This window comes from Onychomys torridus, chromosome 1 (assembly GCF_903995425.1).
Source record: "Onychomys torridus chromosome 1, mOncTor1.1, whole genome shotgun sequence".
Taxonomy (NCBI): domain Eukaryota; kingdom Metazoa; phylum Chordata; class Mammalia; order Rodentia; family Cricetidae; genus Onychomys; species Onychomys torridus.
Window position 1 is genome coordinate 159,572,653 of NC_050443.1, and position 14,312 is coordinate 159,586,964.

The 14,312-nt window shown below is 47.2% G+C and overlaps 1 protein-coding gene across 1 annotated transcript in view; it reads right to left on the minus strand.

The window, feature by feature from the left end:
- Tll2 (tolloid like 2) overlaps nt 1-14,312 on the minus strand; it is a 115,669-nt gene that overhangs the window by 22,588 nt on the left and 78,769 nt on the right. Inside the window, exons 8-10 of the mRNA XM_036169165.1 lie at nt 13,891-14,015; nt 11,049-11,164; nt 6,773-6,875 (exon numbers count right to left, since the gene is read on the minus strand). Of these exons, the coding sequence (XP_036025058.1) occupies nt 6,773-6,875; nt 11,049-11,164; nt 13,891-14,015 (344 nt within the window). The remainder of the gene's footprint in view (nt 1-6,772; nt 6,876-11,048; nt 11,165-13,890; nt 14,016-14,312) is intronic.

Consider the following 14,312-nt stretch of genomic DNA (forward strand, 5'->3'; position numbering starts at 1 on the left):
GGGCCAACTCCTTGTCCCGTTCCCTCAAGCTAAGACAATGGCTAAAACAGAATGAAAAGACCACAAGGAGATTTGAGGATCTGAGAGGACAGAAAATGGTGTCCCCAGTCCCTGCACACAGCCCAGCAAGGCAACATGACCCAAGAGCCCTTGTTCTTTCTGGGTTTAGTAAGGAATTGTCTATGTGGCTTGTCCAGACCTTGGCTCACGACACAGCCATGCAAACTTCCCCGTGTCAGCCCTGATATGACACTGTGACTACAGGCTCTTGAGAGGGAATGGAGGCCACTTCCCCATAGTTCACAGGCCTTAGGGAGCCACAGAGTGTCTCCCTAGCTTGGAGGAAGGGTTCCTCCTGAGCTGCCTCAACTTGAGCCAAAGAACTGCAGCTTAAGCCCAAAGTCTTCCTATGTAGCCCAGGCTGGCCTTGAAGTCACTAAGTAGCCCAGGCTGGCCTCAAACTTGCTGGATCCTCCTGCCTCAGCTTCTCAAGTGCTGGAATTATAAACATGTGCCATTGTGATCAGCTCTCAATCTTTTTTTAAATGGGTGTTTTAACAATTAGCACCGGGGTTGGGGATTTAGCTCAGTGGTAGAGCGCTTGCCTAGCAAGTGCAAGGCCCAGGGTTCAATCCTCAGCTCAAACAAAACAAAACAAAAAGACAAAAACAAAAAACAAACAAACAAACAAACAAACAAACAAACAAAAAACCCCTAACAATTAGCACCACATAAAGTCCTGGACAAGGCACTAGACACTATAATTATGCTTTATTCTTCCAAGAAATGTGGAAAGGCATAAGGCTGGGGAAGAATTAGTAGCACAAATGGGCTTTCCCAGATGGTCAGCTCTGGTTTACGTTCTTTGAGCAGAAACAGTACAGAGGGTGCCAGGTGACTCTGATCCCTCCTGGTTCTGGCTGCTGCCTCGAGCCATTTGGATTTGGTGGTGTTCATATTCAATGCAATAAAAGTTTTGCCAAGACTTTGGCAAGGAGAAATACATTAGAAGGGCTGGGGAAATGGCTCAGTTGGTGAAGTTCTTGCTGTGCAAGAATGAGGATTTGAATTTGAGCCCAGAAGCCATGTGACAAAATCAGGCGTGGTGGTGTGTGCTTACAATTCTGATACTGGGAAGGAGGAGTCTCACTGGCTTGCCAGCCCAGAGGTGGGTGGTATCTGAAGAATGGCTCCCAATCTAGCCCTATGTACATATGAATATGCTCCAGAACACATGTTCACCCACGCACACACAAGCATGCACACGCACACATACACACAAAGAAATAGAGTACTAGAGGCCTGTAATTTTGGGGTAATGACATCTGGTATGGCCAATTACTGTGATGAGTTTTTGGGAAACAACAGGAAAGCATGAAAGAACACCACTTTTCACCAGGAAGAGCACTGAGCAGTCAGACCACACCAGCCCTAAGCAGGACTCTATAAAACCCCAGCTAGCTGGGGGCGGTGGTGGTGCATGCCTTTAATCCCAGCACTTGGGAGGCAGAGGCAGGCGGGTCTCTGTGAGTTTGAGGCCAGCCTGGTCTACAGAGTGAGATCCAGGACAGGCACCAAAGCTACAAAGAGAAATACTGTCTTGAAAAAACAAAAACAAACAAAAAACCCAAACAAACAAACAAAAACCAACCAACCAAACAAACAAACAAAAAACCCAAAACCACAGTAACAACAACAAAAACCCAGCTGCCACAGTCACTGAGGACCGATTACAAATGGGAGCAGGGAGGCCTACATTCTCACTGCCCTTGGAGCTAACTCAGTAAGAAGAGCCATCTGCCACCCTACTGTGGATGCCCCACCCCTGCCCAGCCCTCTGGCCCAGGCAGGTATATTGTTCCACCTTGGAATCTTTGTGATTCTTAGCTGACATCTCAGCCTTTTCTAATGGAAAAGAAGCTGTAACGGAAGCCCCCTTTCGTCATGGACTGTGTAAGACCCAGTATGAAGCACTTGATATGGACCATATCATTTCATCCCCACTTGTGATGGTTTGAACATTAAATGTGACCCAAAGGCTCCTGGCCGAGAGATGTCGGGCTTTGGGGAGGCTGCAGTGTCTTGAGGTCTCTGATCTTGTCAATTGATCAGTCCCTTCATAGATTTACAGATTAAGGACTATTTAGAAGTGGGGGTAACTAGGTCAATGGAGGTATGCTCTCAAAGAGTATCCTCTCCTTGACCCTATACCCCCACCTGTCACCATGAAATAAACAATAGTTTTTTTCTGCCAGGTGTTTCTGGCCTTGTCACCAAATTAAAGCAATCGGGTCACAGATTGAAACCATGAGCTCGATAAACTTTATCTCTTTCAAGTTGATTTCCCTCAGGTATTTTGTCAGAGCAAGGGAAATCTGACACACTGCTCTCCCCTGAATTAGGTATTGTTATTATCCCCATTTCACAGCTGAGCAAAGTAAGGATAAGAGCATTTGCCTCAAAGCTCGAGGTGGAAGCAAAATTTGAAGTCTGGTAGTTTGAGATGCAGATTTTATTGTCCCTGCTTCCTCCATCACCGTCACCATCAAAAGGAACTTGGGTGTAATTCTGAACATTGCACAGTTTGGGATAAGACATCAAGTGTGTTCCCTGGGAATGGAAGGGCCATGGTCATGTCCCAGCTTGGAAGAGGACAGGCGCAAATGAAGATCAAGGCCTCAGACCACAAAGCTCATCTGTACCGGTGCCAGGCTTGGCTGCTGGCCTCACACTATCATTTCTGTTCCTTTGGGAAACTGCCCTTGTCCAGGAAACCTCAGTAGTGGGGGCCACGCGACTCGGATGGGCCAGCCTGGCCTTTCTGAACTCCCCTCCCTGTTTCAAGGAAATGGGATAAGGGGCTTTTGTGTGTATTATGGTGACACTGAATGCCAAGGCAGTTCTGCAGACAAAAGTATGGTGCTTGAAGTGATTCCTCTAATGGCAACAGGGGAGGGGACCCATGTTGCAGGATAGTGTTTAAGATTACCAACTGGCTCCTCTATAGGCATCAACCCTGAACCCCCACCCCGTTAAAGGTAAGTGGCCCCTGGAACAGAAAACCCATCTGTGATCTTTAACCAGCTGTGAAACATTCTCATCTACTTAATTTTCTTTTGAAACCAGTAAGTGAAAAACCTGGGTCGCAAGCGGCCTCCCTCTGAAGAGGCTGGGGCAGGCTCTGGAGAAGCTGGCATGGAGAGGTGTCAATTCCTAGACTGAAATCTGGTTCCTGGGTTTAGAGGAGTTTAATAAGGATATCAAGAAGAGGAAATGCAGATGAGGACACTCCAATGGGCTCTGTGGGGAGTCATAAAGGGTCCATTCATAAAAAGTTATGCACGCATTATGCCTGGATTTTCACACACTGCCCTGGGAAAAAATTTGATGCAGAGCAAGATGTCTACTTTACAATCCGCCCTAATCCGCTCTCCCTCCTGCCAAAGGGGCATTGACCTGCCTCCTCCCAGCAGATTTCATGGCACTGACCCCTCCCAGGGACCAGCTTAGCCAACACAATGCACTTGTTCCAAACACAAAAATTCACTAACGACTGCATTTGGAAACATCAGAGCAGACCAAATAGTTGGCAAAGGAGGTGCCTGCAAATGAAGAATGATGGTTCCAGGCACCCGGCCATGCCTCAGCTGCAACACTGTGCATGAGAGAGAGAGCACACACATACACACACACACACACACACACACACACACACACACAGAGAGAGAGAGAGAGAGAGAGAGAGAGAGAGAGAGAGAGAGAGAGAGAGAGAGCGCAATTCAGGGAAAATATAATATGAGCCCTAACCCCACTCCTCCCAAGAAAAATCAACCCAAGTCATCACCATCACCAATCAACTGACCAACTGCACAAGTCCTGTTCTGGTACTAAGAGTATAGTAGAGACACCAGGATCCCCACTGAGAAAATGCCCAGCTGCCATTCAAGTAAAGGGAATGCCTGGAAACTGGCCTGTGTCCACTCTCTGAAACGTGCCTTGGCCCTTTCTGGGGAACTTTGGCTCCTTCCTCTCATGGCTTTAGTCTAACCCATTCCTGGGGGTTTAAGGCTGCCAACCTCAGCAAGCAAAACTCCAGGAAGCCTGGTTAACTTTGACTCCCAAATAAACAACACATGGTGTATTCTTCTGACAGCTTGGCAGGAAAGGACTGCAAATATTTAGCAGTTACCTGTCCTCAGACCAGGACATTGGCACTCTGGTCTAATTTCAGTCACTGCTAGCCCTGAGACCTTAGGCACTCAGTGCATGTCGGGAGCTGGGCTTTCCCATGTAGTGTAGGATTCAGTGACTTGAAGGTATCTGTCAGGTTGAGGGAGTCTGTGGTTCCTTGTACTCATGAAGCTCCTCCCACATAGCATTTGTAAAGCATTATTGTAGAAGATCCAAACAGTAGAGAAATGTGCAAAACACAACATGAAGCTACCCACCATCCCCATGCTTCCTTTCTTGGAGATAACCCACCCCGCCCCTAGTGAACATCCTTTCTGTGTGTTTGGTACTAGACAGAAGCACATTCGAAGCCAGTAGGATCATTATCTGACCCAATTTGTGTGGGTTCTGGTTAAGTTATTTTCCAGAGACATTGTCCAGGAAATGGTGATGATCAGACCAGTTTAGAAACCCCTGTTCCCAGGAATCCATCCTCACTGGGAGTTAGGAGACTTAGGTGAGTACATAAGTGTGCACAAGTGCACTTGCACATATGTGTGGATGTGAATGCAGTTGCATATGTACCCAGGTGCATGTGGGCCAGAGGTCAACATCAGCCTTCTTCCTCACTCTCACTCCATCTTCTTTTTTGAGACAGGGTCTCTTGCTGAATCCGGACCTCATTGATTCAACTAACCTGGCTGAGTAGTGAGTTCCAGGGGTCCACCTATTTCCACTACTGCCCCCTAGTACTGGAGTCACAGACACACACTACTGTGCCTGGCTTCTTATGTGGGTGCTAGGGATCCAAACTCAGGTCCTCACGTTTATACCAAAACCACTTGGCTTACTGAGTCTTCTCCCTGCCATGCCATCTCAGCACACCTGACCAATGCTGCTTGTGACCCGTGTCTCTGACTGCTACCTCCATGCCTGTTTTTTTTTTTTTTTTTTTTTTTTTAGGCAGGAAACAGAACCCCTTGCAGGCAGACGCTACCCTGTCTTGGGCAGTATACTCACTTGCCCATGCCCACATTCCTATGCATACTTCCAAGGGAAGCATTTGGTTTGTGTGTCTGGACTGTTAGCTTCATGATGGATTTCTCCTAATGATGACATGCAGACTGGCTCCTCCCTGGTACCTTGGAATTTCTGAGGACACAAATCCCCACCTGTTTGTACCCTTGGGAGTTTAAGCTAATTCTTCCATTAGATACAGGTGCTTGTGTGCTATTCCTACTGATAGCTGATGTTGAGTTTACTCATGCAGAAGGCTACAGGTTCCCTAGAGACTGTCCCTGTCTGGTGTGACTGTCTCATCCTGGTCCCCCAGGATCTCACACAACATCAGGGCTTTCTTTCTCGTCACCATCTGCAGCCAACCACCCTGGCAACAGCTCCTTGCTGCAAAGCAAATGTGGCTTTTCCACTCACATGAAGGAATGCTGGGGACCAAGTCATCACCAAAACCTTAGACACTTGGCCAGGCCAGGAGGCCATCACACAGAGCATTCCAGCAGTGAGGATAACCTACTCTCTTCCATCTGGCTCTTTGTTGGCCTATTTCTCTCCACAGCTCCATTATAGCTGGCTTCCTCAGGCCAATGAGAATCAGCGTCGGCTCCCAAGACCCAAGACCACTGATCCTCCAGGCAATATTAATCATCCCTCGTCATCAAGAGAGGTCTATTTTGTGAAAACTTTCAGAAAAAAAAAAAAAACCTATAAAGTGTCTTCCCGTGACCTTTCACTCAAAGGTCCAAACTGCCTTTGGTGGATGAATTCTTACTCTTTTCCTATTCCACAGAGATAATATCTGCCTATCAGAAAATCGTAAGCCAAAAACAGAACAAAAACACTAAAAAAATCCTCTACCATTCTGAAATAACCACTATGTGTTACTTACATCTCTAACTTTATTTAGTATTTATATTGTAAGTCATAAAATGGTTCCTTGCAGTTGGGTTCAGCCTATGCAATGGTTTAAATAATTAGGTTCTGAACAATGTGGGACAGCAGAGTTGGACTCCTTGTTTTTTCATATTGATCCCGTTCTGTTCACCTCTGCCTATTACAGCAGCTGGCTTTGCATCCCTGTGTTAATACACATCTGCACTGACACATATATGTTTGAAATAATTCTATTTACTCCATTCTGTAGCACACTTTTTGCAGGTTACAGGGTGCCAGAAAAGTTCTCTGGATTGATACACACTCACTTCTAACTTTATTTTTAATGGATGGGAATTTTCTGTTGAAAAGATGTGTCACGATTTACTCAGCTCACCCTACTGCTGAACATTTAAATTGCCTTTGATTCTTCCCGCTTCAGCGCACCTCCCTGGAGCTAGAGCTTTGCACACTTCCTTAATTAGTTCCCTAGGAGAAATTCCAAGAAGCAGAATTGCTGGGTCACCGGGTGCTGACAGTTTTTAAAAGCCTTTAACATGTGTGGCCAAATGGAGTGCTCAGAGTTTTACAACGATGAGAGCCCTTGAGAGCTTTCTTGTGCTGGCTGCCACAATGGAACCTTCCAGATAGTAAGAGCATCCCAGGGAACAGCCCATCTCTCCTCTCTTCAGGCTGTCTGAAGTCCACTCACCCAGCAGGGGGGCCTTTCTCCAGTAACCATCCCGGACCTCCACGTAATCGTACCAGCACAGACGGCTCTTAAACAAATCCATGGATGTGAAATTTAGGATGATCTGTAAAGAATTACCATAAAGTAGGATTGAACAACAAAGCCTGAGGAGTTCTGAAGGGTGCATCTTACATACCAGTGTTCTCATGTTACCCCTTAGCATACAGATCCTTCAGACCACAGTAGGAGCGTCTTCTCAAAACACACACACAGGAAACCTCCTGACATTAAATAATAAACCTTAGGCGGGATGGGGAGTAAACAGAAGGAGATGGGTCCTTTAGTTCTGTCTGGGGAGTCACTTGGGCTTTTGAAGTTGCTAGGTGGTTTACAGAAAGCAAGATGCATTAAAAGATGGGCCAGGGCGAGTTGAGACTAGGGATTTGGAAGGAGGTAAGGGGTCAATGAAGTTCAGAGATACGAAAAGATCTTGTAACATCATCAATCATTCAGAGGGCCTGGGGTTAGCTCAAGTGCACGTGAGCACAGCTGTGATCAACATCCCCTCAGCCATGATCTCCCACTTCTGAAGAGCTGTTGTCTCCAAAAGCCTTCCTGAAATTAGTCCATCCATCCATCCATCCATCCATCCATCCATCCATCCATCCATTGTTTTTACTGGTTGACCACTTACTGTGTGTTACTGTGTTGCTCTTCTTCAATGTCTCTTCCTAATGGCTACTGTTGGGATGACTTCCAGACTACCCACAACTACAGCTTGATGTCAGTCTTCCACACCTTCTATCTCGGGTTTATCAAACCACTCCCAACTCATGCTTAGGGAATCCCTAAAGAAATCCCTATGCCCCTATCTTGTAAGTCAGGCCCTATTTGTTTTCTAGATGCTTCAAGGCAAGCCTCTGTCCCTTCATCAATGATCTAGAAGTTCCAGAACATGCCAGGCCCAGGTAAGTGCCCGCTCCTAAGTCCCTGCTCAAATGGCACCACCTGACATTTGATCTGTAGGAGCCCTATTCTCTCCCTCTCAGAGGTATCTCTAGTCAGACTCATTTGGACTCACATCTCAGCTCTGCCCTCACTCTTTGCCTCTCAGAATCTTGGGGAAGTAGTTGACTTCCTGGAGCTTTTTCCTCATCTAGAAAACAATATGCACACCAGCAGACTGTGGAGGAGTCTGTGAGAGAAACTGTACACAGGGTGACGAGTGCCATGTCTGCTAAACAGCAAGTACGCCATCAACACACTTTTAAAAGTCAGACCACTCTGAGTGTGCTCTTAGTATATTACAGCTGGCACCTCACTGCCCCTCACAGGCTTCCTTTCCATCCTGATCATCACTGAGAGTGCCGACCCCTTCCCTAGAGCCAGTACCCGCAGAGTCCAGTGGTCCCCTAGAAAATGAAAAGTGAGTACCAGAACATAACAGATGGAGTGCATGAGTGTCATGGACGTGTATATCAGATTCCTAGGGAATGAGAAACCCAAGCTTAGTAGTATCTTAAGATTAGGGTGTCCCTGGGCCTCTCTCATGTCTTCATCACGCTGGTGATAGGTGATAAGGTTCAGGAATGCTTATAAGCTGGTCCCACAGAACTATTTAGTCTTAGCTCTTTCAAGATTACAGTGAGGAAATGTTAGTAAAACTTCCTTGGAAACACATTCATGGTCTAACTGAGAGAGATAATTATTCAGGCTAATTATTTTAAGTATGTTAGTGAACCATAAAGACCATCGGGGAAGAAAGAGGTGATGAGCGAGAGGTGATATGGAATCAATCAACTTTAGTAATTACCGGCAGCTCTGGGGAAGGCTCGGGGAGGCAGAAATGGAAATAATTGCAGGAATTTCAACGATGTATATTCTCTGTGCCCCCAGTGAGCAGTAATAATTGAGACTTAGTGATGCTTACATGGTTCAAACATATCACATAGGCCTGCTGTGCAGCAAGTCAACAATGTGGGGATTACCCAGCCTCCTCCTCTTCCTCCTCCTCCTCCTCCTCCTCTTCCTGCTTGTTCCTACCTCTAGCAGGCATGGTCATATCCGCATAAAAGGTATATGTCCCAGGTTCAAGACGACAACCACACCGTGTTTGTGTGTGGTAGTGGTGCATGCCTGTAAGTGTGCAAGCACATGTATCTGTGCACACGCATGCAGAGGGTGGAGGAAGGCGTCCCTTGTCTTTCTCTGTCACTCATATTCCCTGGGGACAGGATCCATCACCGATCCAGAAGCTTGCCTTTCTGGCTGAGCTAGTTTGCTTGCAAGCTCTCGGGGGCTGCCTGTCTCTGTCCCCTGGTGCTGGGGTTACAGGCATGCACAGCCATGCCTCTCTTATTACTGGGCTGCTAGAGACTTAAACTCAGGTCCTCGTGCTTGCACAGCAAGCTATCCTACCCACTGTGCAGCCTTCCAAGCCCTGGCATTGCCTTAATACTTCATTGTGAGAGTGCGTGTGCATGTGCAAATGTATTTGTACGTGAGCTCTGTCTCCTTTATGTGACATGACGATGGTCCACTGTTCAGGTTTTTAGTCTCTCCAAGGTGTGTATTCACTTCCCAACTCTCCATCAAATTTAGTCACCTTGAGTAAGTCCAATTTTCTGTTGTATGGTAGATGGGTATCAGCATCTAGCATGTGGGGTTGATGCAGGATGTGATTAAGTGACCTACAAGGCTTACTGAGGAAAGAATTCAGTCTATAAAAACTGCTTTCAGTGGTCCCTAGCCATTTCTCTCTTGTTCTCGCATTACACTTGAAGTTGTAAAGTGTGTAGACCGGCTATGGACACCTGAAAATATCCAGCATATCCCACTATCTCCAGTTACCCAGGTTTCACTCCGCCCTCAGATATCCACAAATCCATTCCACAAACCCTCACTGTGCCACGGCTGTGCCATACAAAGCGGTGTGCTGGGACTGAAGTGAACAGTCTCTGTCCTCAGTGCGCTTAAGGGCTAGAAACGCAACAGTGTCTAGTAGTTATGATACTGAAACATGCTGTGACATGTGTAATTCTAGAGGGATCTGGGAACACAGGGACATCCTAGACCCAAGGAAAGAGGGTCAATCTGCTCGGAGACAATTTGAAGAATATCTAGATTTGTAGAACGCACAATAAACAGATGAAGATTGGAGAGATGTCTCGGTGCTTCAGAGTGTGTACTGCTCTGACAGAGGACGCTGGTTCAGTTCCTACTACCCATGTTGGGTGGTTGATAACTGCCTGTAACTCCAGCTCCAGGGAATCAGAAATCAGGCAATCTGGATCAGCTCCCACCCTCTTCTGGACTCCATGGACACCTGTACACACACACACACACACACACACACACACACACACACACACACTCAACACACATGTACATATAAAACAAAACAAATCTTTTTTAAAAAGATAAACTTTAGAGTTCAAATCCCAGTTCTGCATTTTACTATGTGATTGGGCAATTTCCCTTTAGATTCCTTGTCCACAAAATGGACATACCAAGATCCTGTAGTGGAGCAGAACATATCCATCTTGGACCAAGGAGAAAAGGCCCTGGCCCTGAGCTCAGCTTCAGATGGCCACGGAATCATCAGGACTGACAGAACTTGTGAATAGACAGCTTGCTAAGCCTCTAACACGTTCTTCCAGGGACCCAAGGCCTTGGCGTTCCCTGAGCCCACTTATTGGACATGCCATGGCTTCCTTCCTGGATCTGAGAACAGACACAGGTCTGGACAGCCCAGCCTACCAGAGGGCAGCCATAGAGCAGCTGCTTGAAAGGCTGGAGTGAATGGTACTCAGAAGCGTGGGTTGGGGCATCAACACAGGTGGAGGTAGAGGCTGGAGACGAAAAGCCAACTATGTTGGCCATGTTGCCACCTACCAAAGCTTGACACTCCAAGATGTCAAGAAATTTTATGTTGGACACTTGCCCTCCAGAGTACTAGAACAGTGTGTTAGTCAAGGTGAAGGACAGATTGTGGTGTGGATCTTTAGTACATGCCAGGCCGTTTGTGTGGGTTCGACTAGCTGAAAAGTCATGAAACAATGAACACAGTGCAAGCAGTGGTGCTCCTGGCACTCGGTGGGTGCTCAGAACAGCTGCTCTATTACCAGTACAGAGTCCTCCTATCACACCAGACCCAGAGCACCACACTGTTCCTGATGGAGGCCCAACCTACCTTTTAAAAATGGTGTTCACTGTTCATGGGTCTAGGGTGCAGTGTTCTAGCCATGTGTGCTCAGCATGCAATGGTCCAATCAAGAGAGTTAATGTGCTCACCTACCTTTTCCCCTGGGGTGACAGAGATCCTCCAGACACAGTGGGAATAGGAGGGATAGCCATTTGGGAAACCAGGTGCCGAAAAGTTTCCTGTTGTGTCCTGTAGAGTCTCCCCACATGCTGCACAAGCAAAACAAGAACTCTGATACAGGCACATACCAGGCTTGTTCCCCCCACCCCCACCCAGCTACCCCTGCCCAGGCCTGTGGAGTAACAGCCTTTCCCAAGCCAAAGCCCTGGGAATGATGGATGAAGAGTAAGCCAAGTAGATGGTCATTTTTCTGGCCAAGGCAAGCAAAAGTAGATCTTGGTGCCACAAAATAGCACCCAGGGCTTCTGCCAAAGGCTCTCAGTACTCAGTACGGCTTGGTGTGGGTTCAGATCTCAGTTCTCCAGCCATGAGCTGGACCAACTCAGGGGGCCAGTGAGATCACCTATATCATACAGAATGGGTCCACTCGGGGCTTGGCACCCACAGAGTGTTCCAGAGATTGTACACCTGATTTACTGATTGGTCGATGAGAGAGGTTGAGCCCAGAGCCTTGGGCCATGCTAGAAAAGTGAGCTACGTATCTCCCAGCCACACTGGAGCCTTCATAATTGCTAATAATAACTTCTGCAGCAGGGAGAATACAGAAGTCTAAGTCAGTAAAGCCAAAAGAAAACATTCTGAGACTCATTTATGCCCCCTTTAAATTCTTTTCTTTTTGCTATTCCTCTCCAAGAGAGCTACCAAACAAACAAGGAAGCAGAGAGAAGTGCAGGGGTACAGGCAGCTAGCTGTACAAGCATGGTCTACAGAGAGCTCTTGGGCCTGTTCGTCTTTGAAGGTTGCCCAGTAATGAATGTGTCTAGAACACAGAGCCTGCATGAGAAGAAAATCACTTCCTGTAATTTGTCCTTAAAAGAAATGAGGAGAGAGGGATTCCTATAGTTTGGGAACAAACAACATTTGCATTTCCTGAACCCAAATACAAAGGCAGTGGCTTGCTGGGTGACCCCCACCATAGGGCTACCCACAAAGTGCAAGGAATGAGCATCCTTAAGCATTTTCTCCCACTCTTGATCCCACCTCTGCTTGGCCACTACCCTCGCTTGCAGTGACTCCTTGGAGCATCCTCTGCTGCTCCTGGAGCTACAGGAAAGGGCATGTGGAGGGCTGCCCATCATCTGCCTCAGGAAATCCCAGCTACCAGGGCCTCAGTGTCACGTTACAGAACAACTGCCAAGCATAGTGAGCCTCACTCCCAGCAGCCAACACCCCTGAGGGTTCCATGGAAATTATTTTGGAATAATCATCAGCATTCTGCAAGAATAGATACATTACTGTGTGCTCCAGGATATTTACCAGCTGCCAGCAGCCTTTTGGGAAATAAGCAGCATATACAGTGTAACTAAATAAATACTATGGCATTTCCCAGGGAATGATACAAGGTTTCCCTTTACATTCAGAGGGTTATATGATATGTGTGTCCTGTATTTCAGCCCTACCGTGCCCCTAGATGACTGAGGGCTGGATGAATACATTTCCTCATTCTGTAAGGATGCAGCCTACACAGCATTTTTCAGTCCCCACGGTCCTACATTGTAGGGCAATATCACAATCCATATTTTCTCCAGTGGCCCCAGTTTCAAATATTCCACTACAAATCAAAACAATCTGGTTTGAAGGATGTGGCAAAGGCTACTGGAGCCGTTGATGATGGAACTTCCTTCTGTCCTCCCCGAACCCCTAAAGTTCATTCCGCCCCGTCAGTGGCCCAAACTTGGCTGCTACAATCAATGCTTTGCATGGATTTAAAAGTGCCTTAGGGAACTGACTGCAGGATGCCATGGATTGAAAAGATGCCAAAGCTGGTCAGTTTTAACTGTCAACATGATACAAAACAGAACACCTGGGAAGAGAGTCCTGGTGAGGAATTATCTAGATCAGGTTGCCCTGTGGGCTTCTGTGGGGGAGGTTGTCTTGTTATTTGATGTAGGAAGACCCAGACCAATGTAGGTGGCACCATTCCCTAGGCAAGGTGTTCCAAGCTATATCAGACAGGAGAAAGCTACATGAGACAGCATGTAAGATCCATACATTTATTCTCTCTCTGCTCTTGACTGTGACCATTTAAGTTCCAGCCTTGACCTCCCCACAATAATGGATTGTAACTTGAAACTCTAAGCCAAATAAGCTCTTCTCCTGTGTGGCTTTTTGTCAGTGTATTTTATCACAGCAACAGAAATGAAATGAGGATAGAGATGAAGGCAAAGAGGGCCTGTCTGAGGAGAAGGGACTGCCGCTCTAGCTCAGGACAAGGCTTTGCTCCACCTAAGATACGCTCTGATCTTTAATAGCTCGTGGCTGGTGACCAACCCTGAGACCACAGCACCAGAAAGTTGCTCTGTCTGTAGCATTTGGGAACCAGACCCTATCATCCCCAAAGTATTTCCCTCACTCTCTGTCTTCCTGCCAGAAACTCTTGATTCTTCCTTTGCCATATTCACATTCCCCAGTTCCCTAGAAAGAAGATGGGCTCTCGGAGCAACGGGTCCCACCATAGTACCGCTTTCTTCTCCCTCTCTCCTCTCTGTACTTGGGGCTTTGCCAAGGAACTTCAAAAGCCTCCCATAGTCGGGCTATGGGCTCTGAGCCTGCGATGTGCTTCTCCATTTCAGCATTCTGCACGGTACTGCACACTCCCTAACAAAGACACAAGAAACCACAGCTTCCAAATAGTAGTCGTCCCTTCACTTCCCCACAGCTCTCCCCAGCAAGGGACGGGGATCCTTGCACACAGCATGTGTTGTGTAGCATGGGATGCTAGGAGTTTCTGGGAATCCCCGTGGCTCACAGTTACCTGGGCATTTGTACAGCTTCCTGGCTTGAGCTATATCTCCCTGACTGAGCCGTACACGCTGGCCAATGGTGGGCCTGATGCCATTGTCGTCCCGACGTGGGAGGATCGTGTCTAAGAAAACTCCTCTACAGGGAGAAAAAAGAGAGAGAGAAAGTCAAGGCTGCCAGGCTGTGTGTGAGGAGACTCCTAGTCTTCATTTATTTCTTGGTGACCCATCAACATCCCTGTCCCCATCACTTGCCACCCCCTCCCCCTGCTAGCATAACTGAGTGGTTTCTTTGACTCAGGCTGCCTTAGAGCATCCCATCCCATCAGCTGCCTACTCATTTCCCAATGGGAAGGCAACTACCAGTTTGAAAACTATACCCTAGCCTAGTAGTATGAAGACTGCCTTACTTATGTGTACTGAGCACTTCCATGAA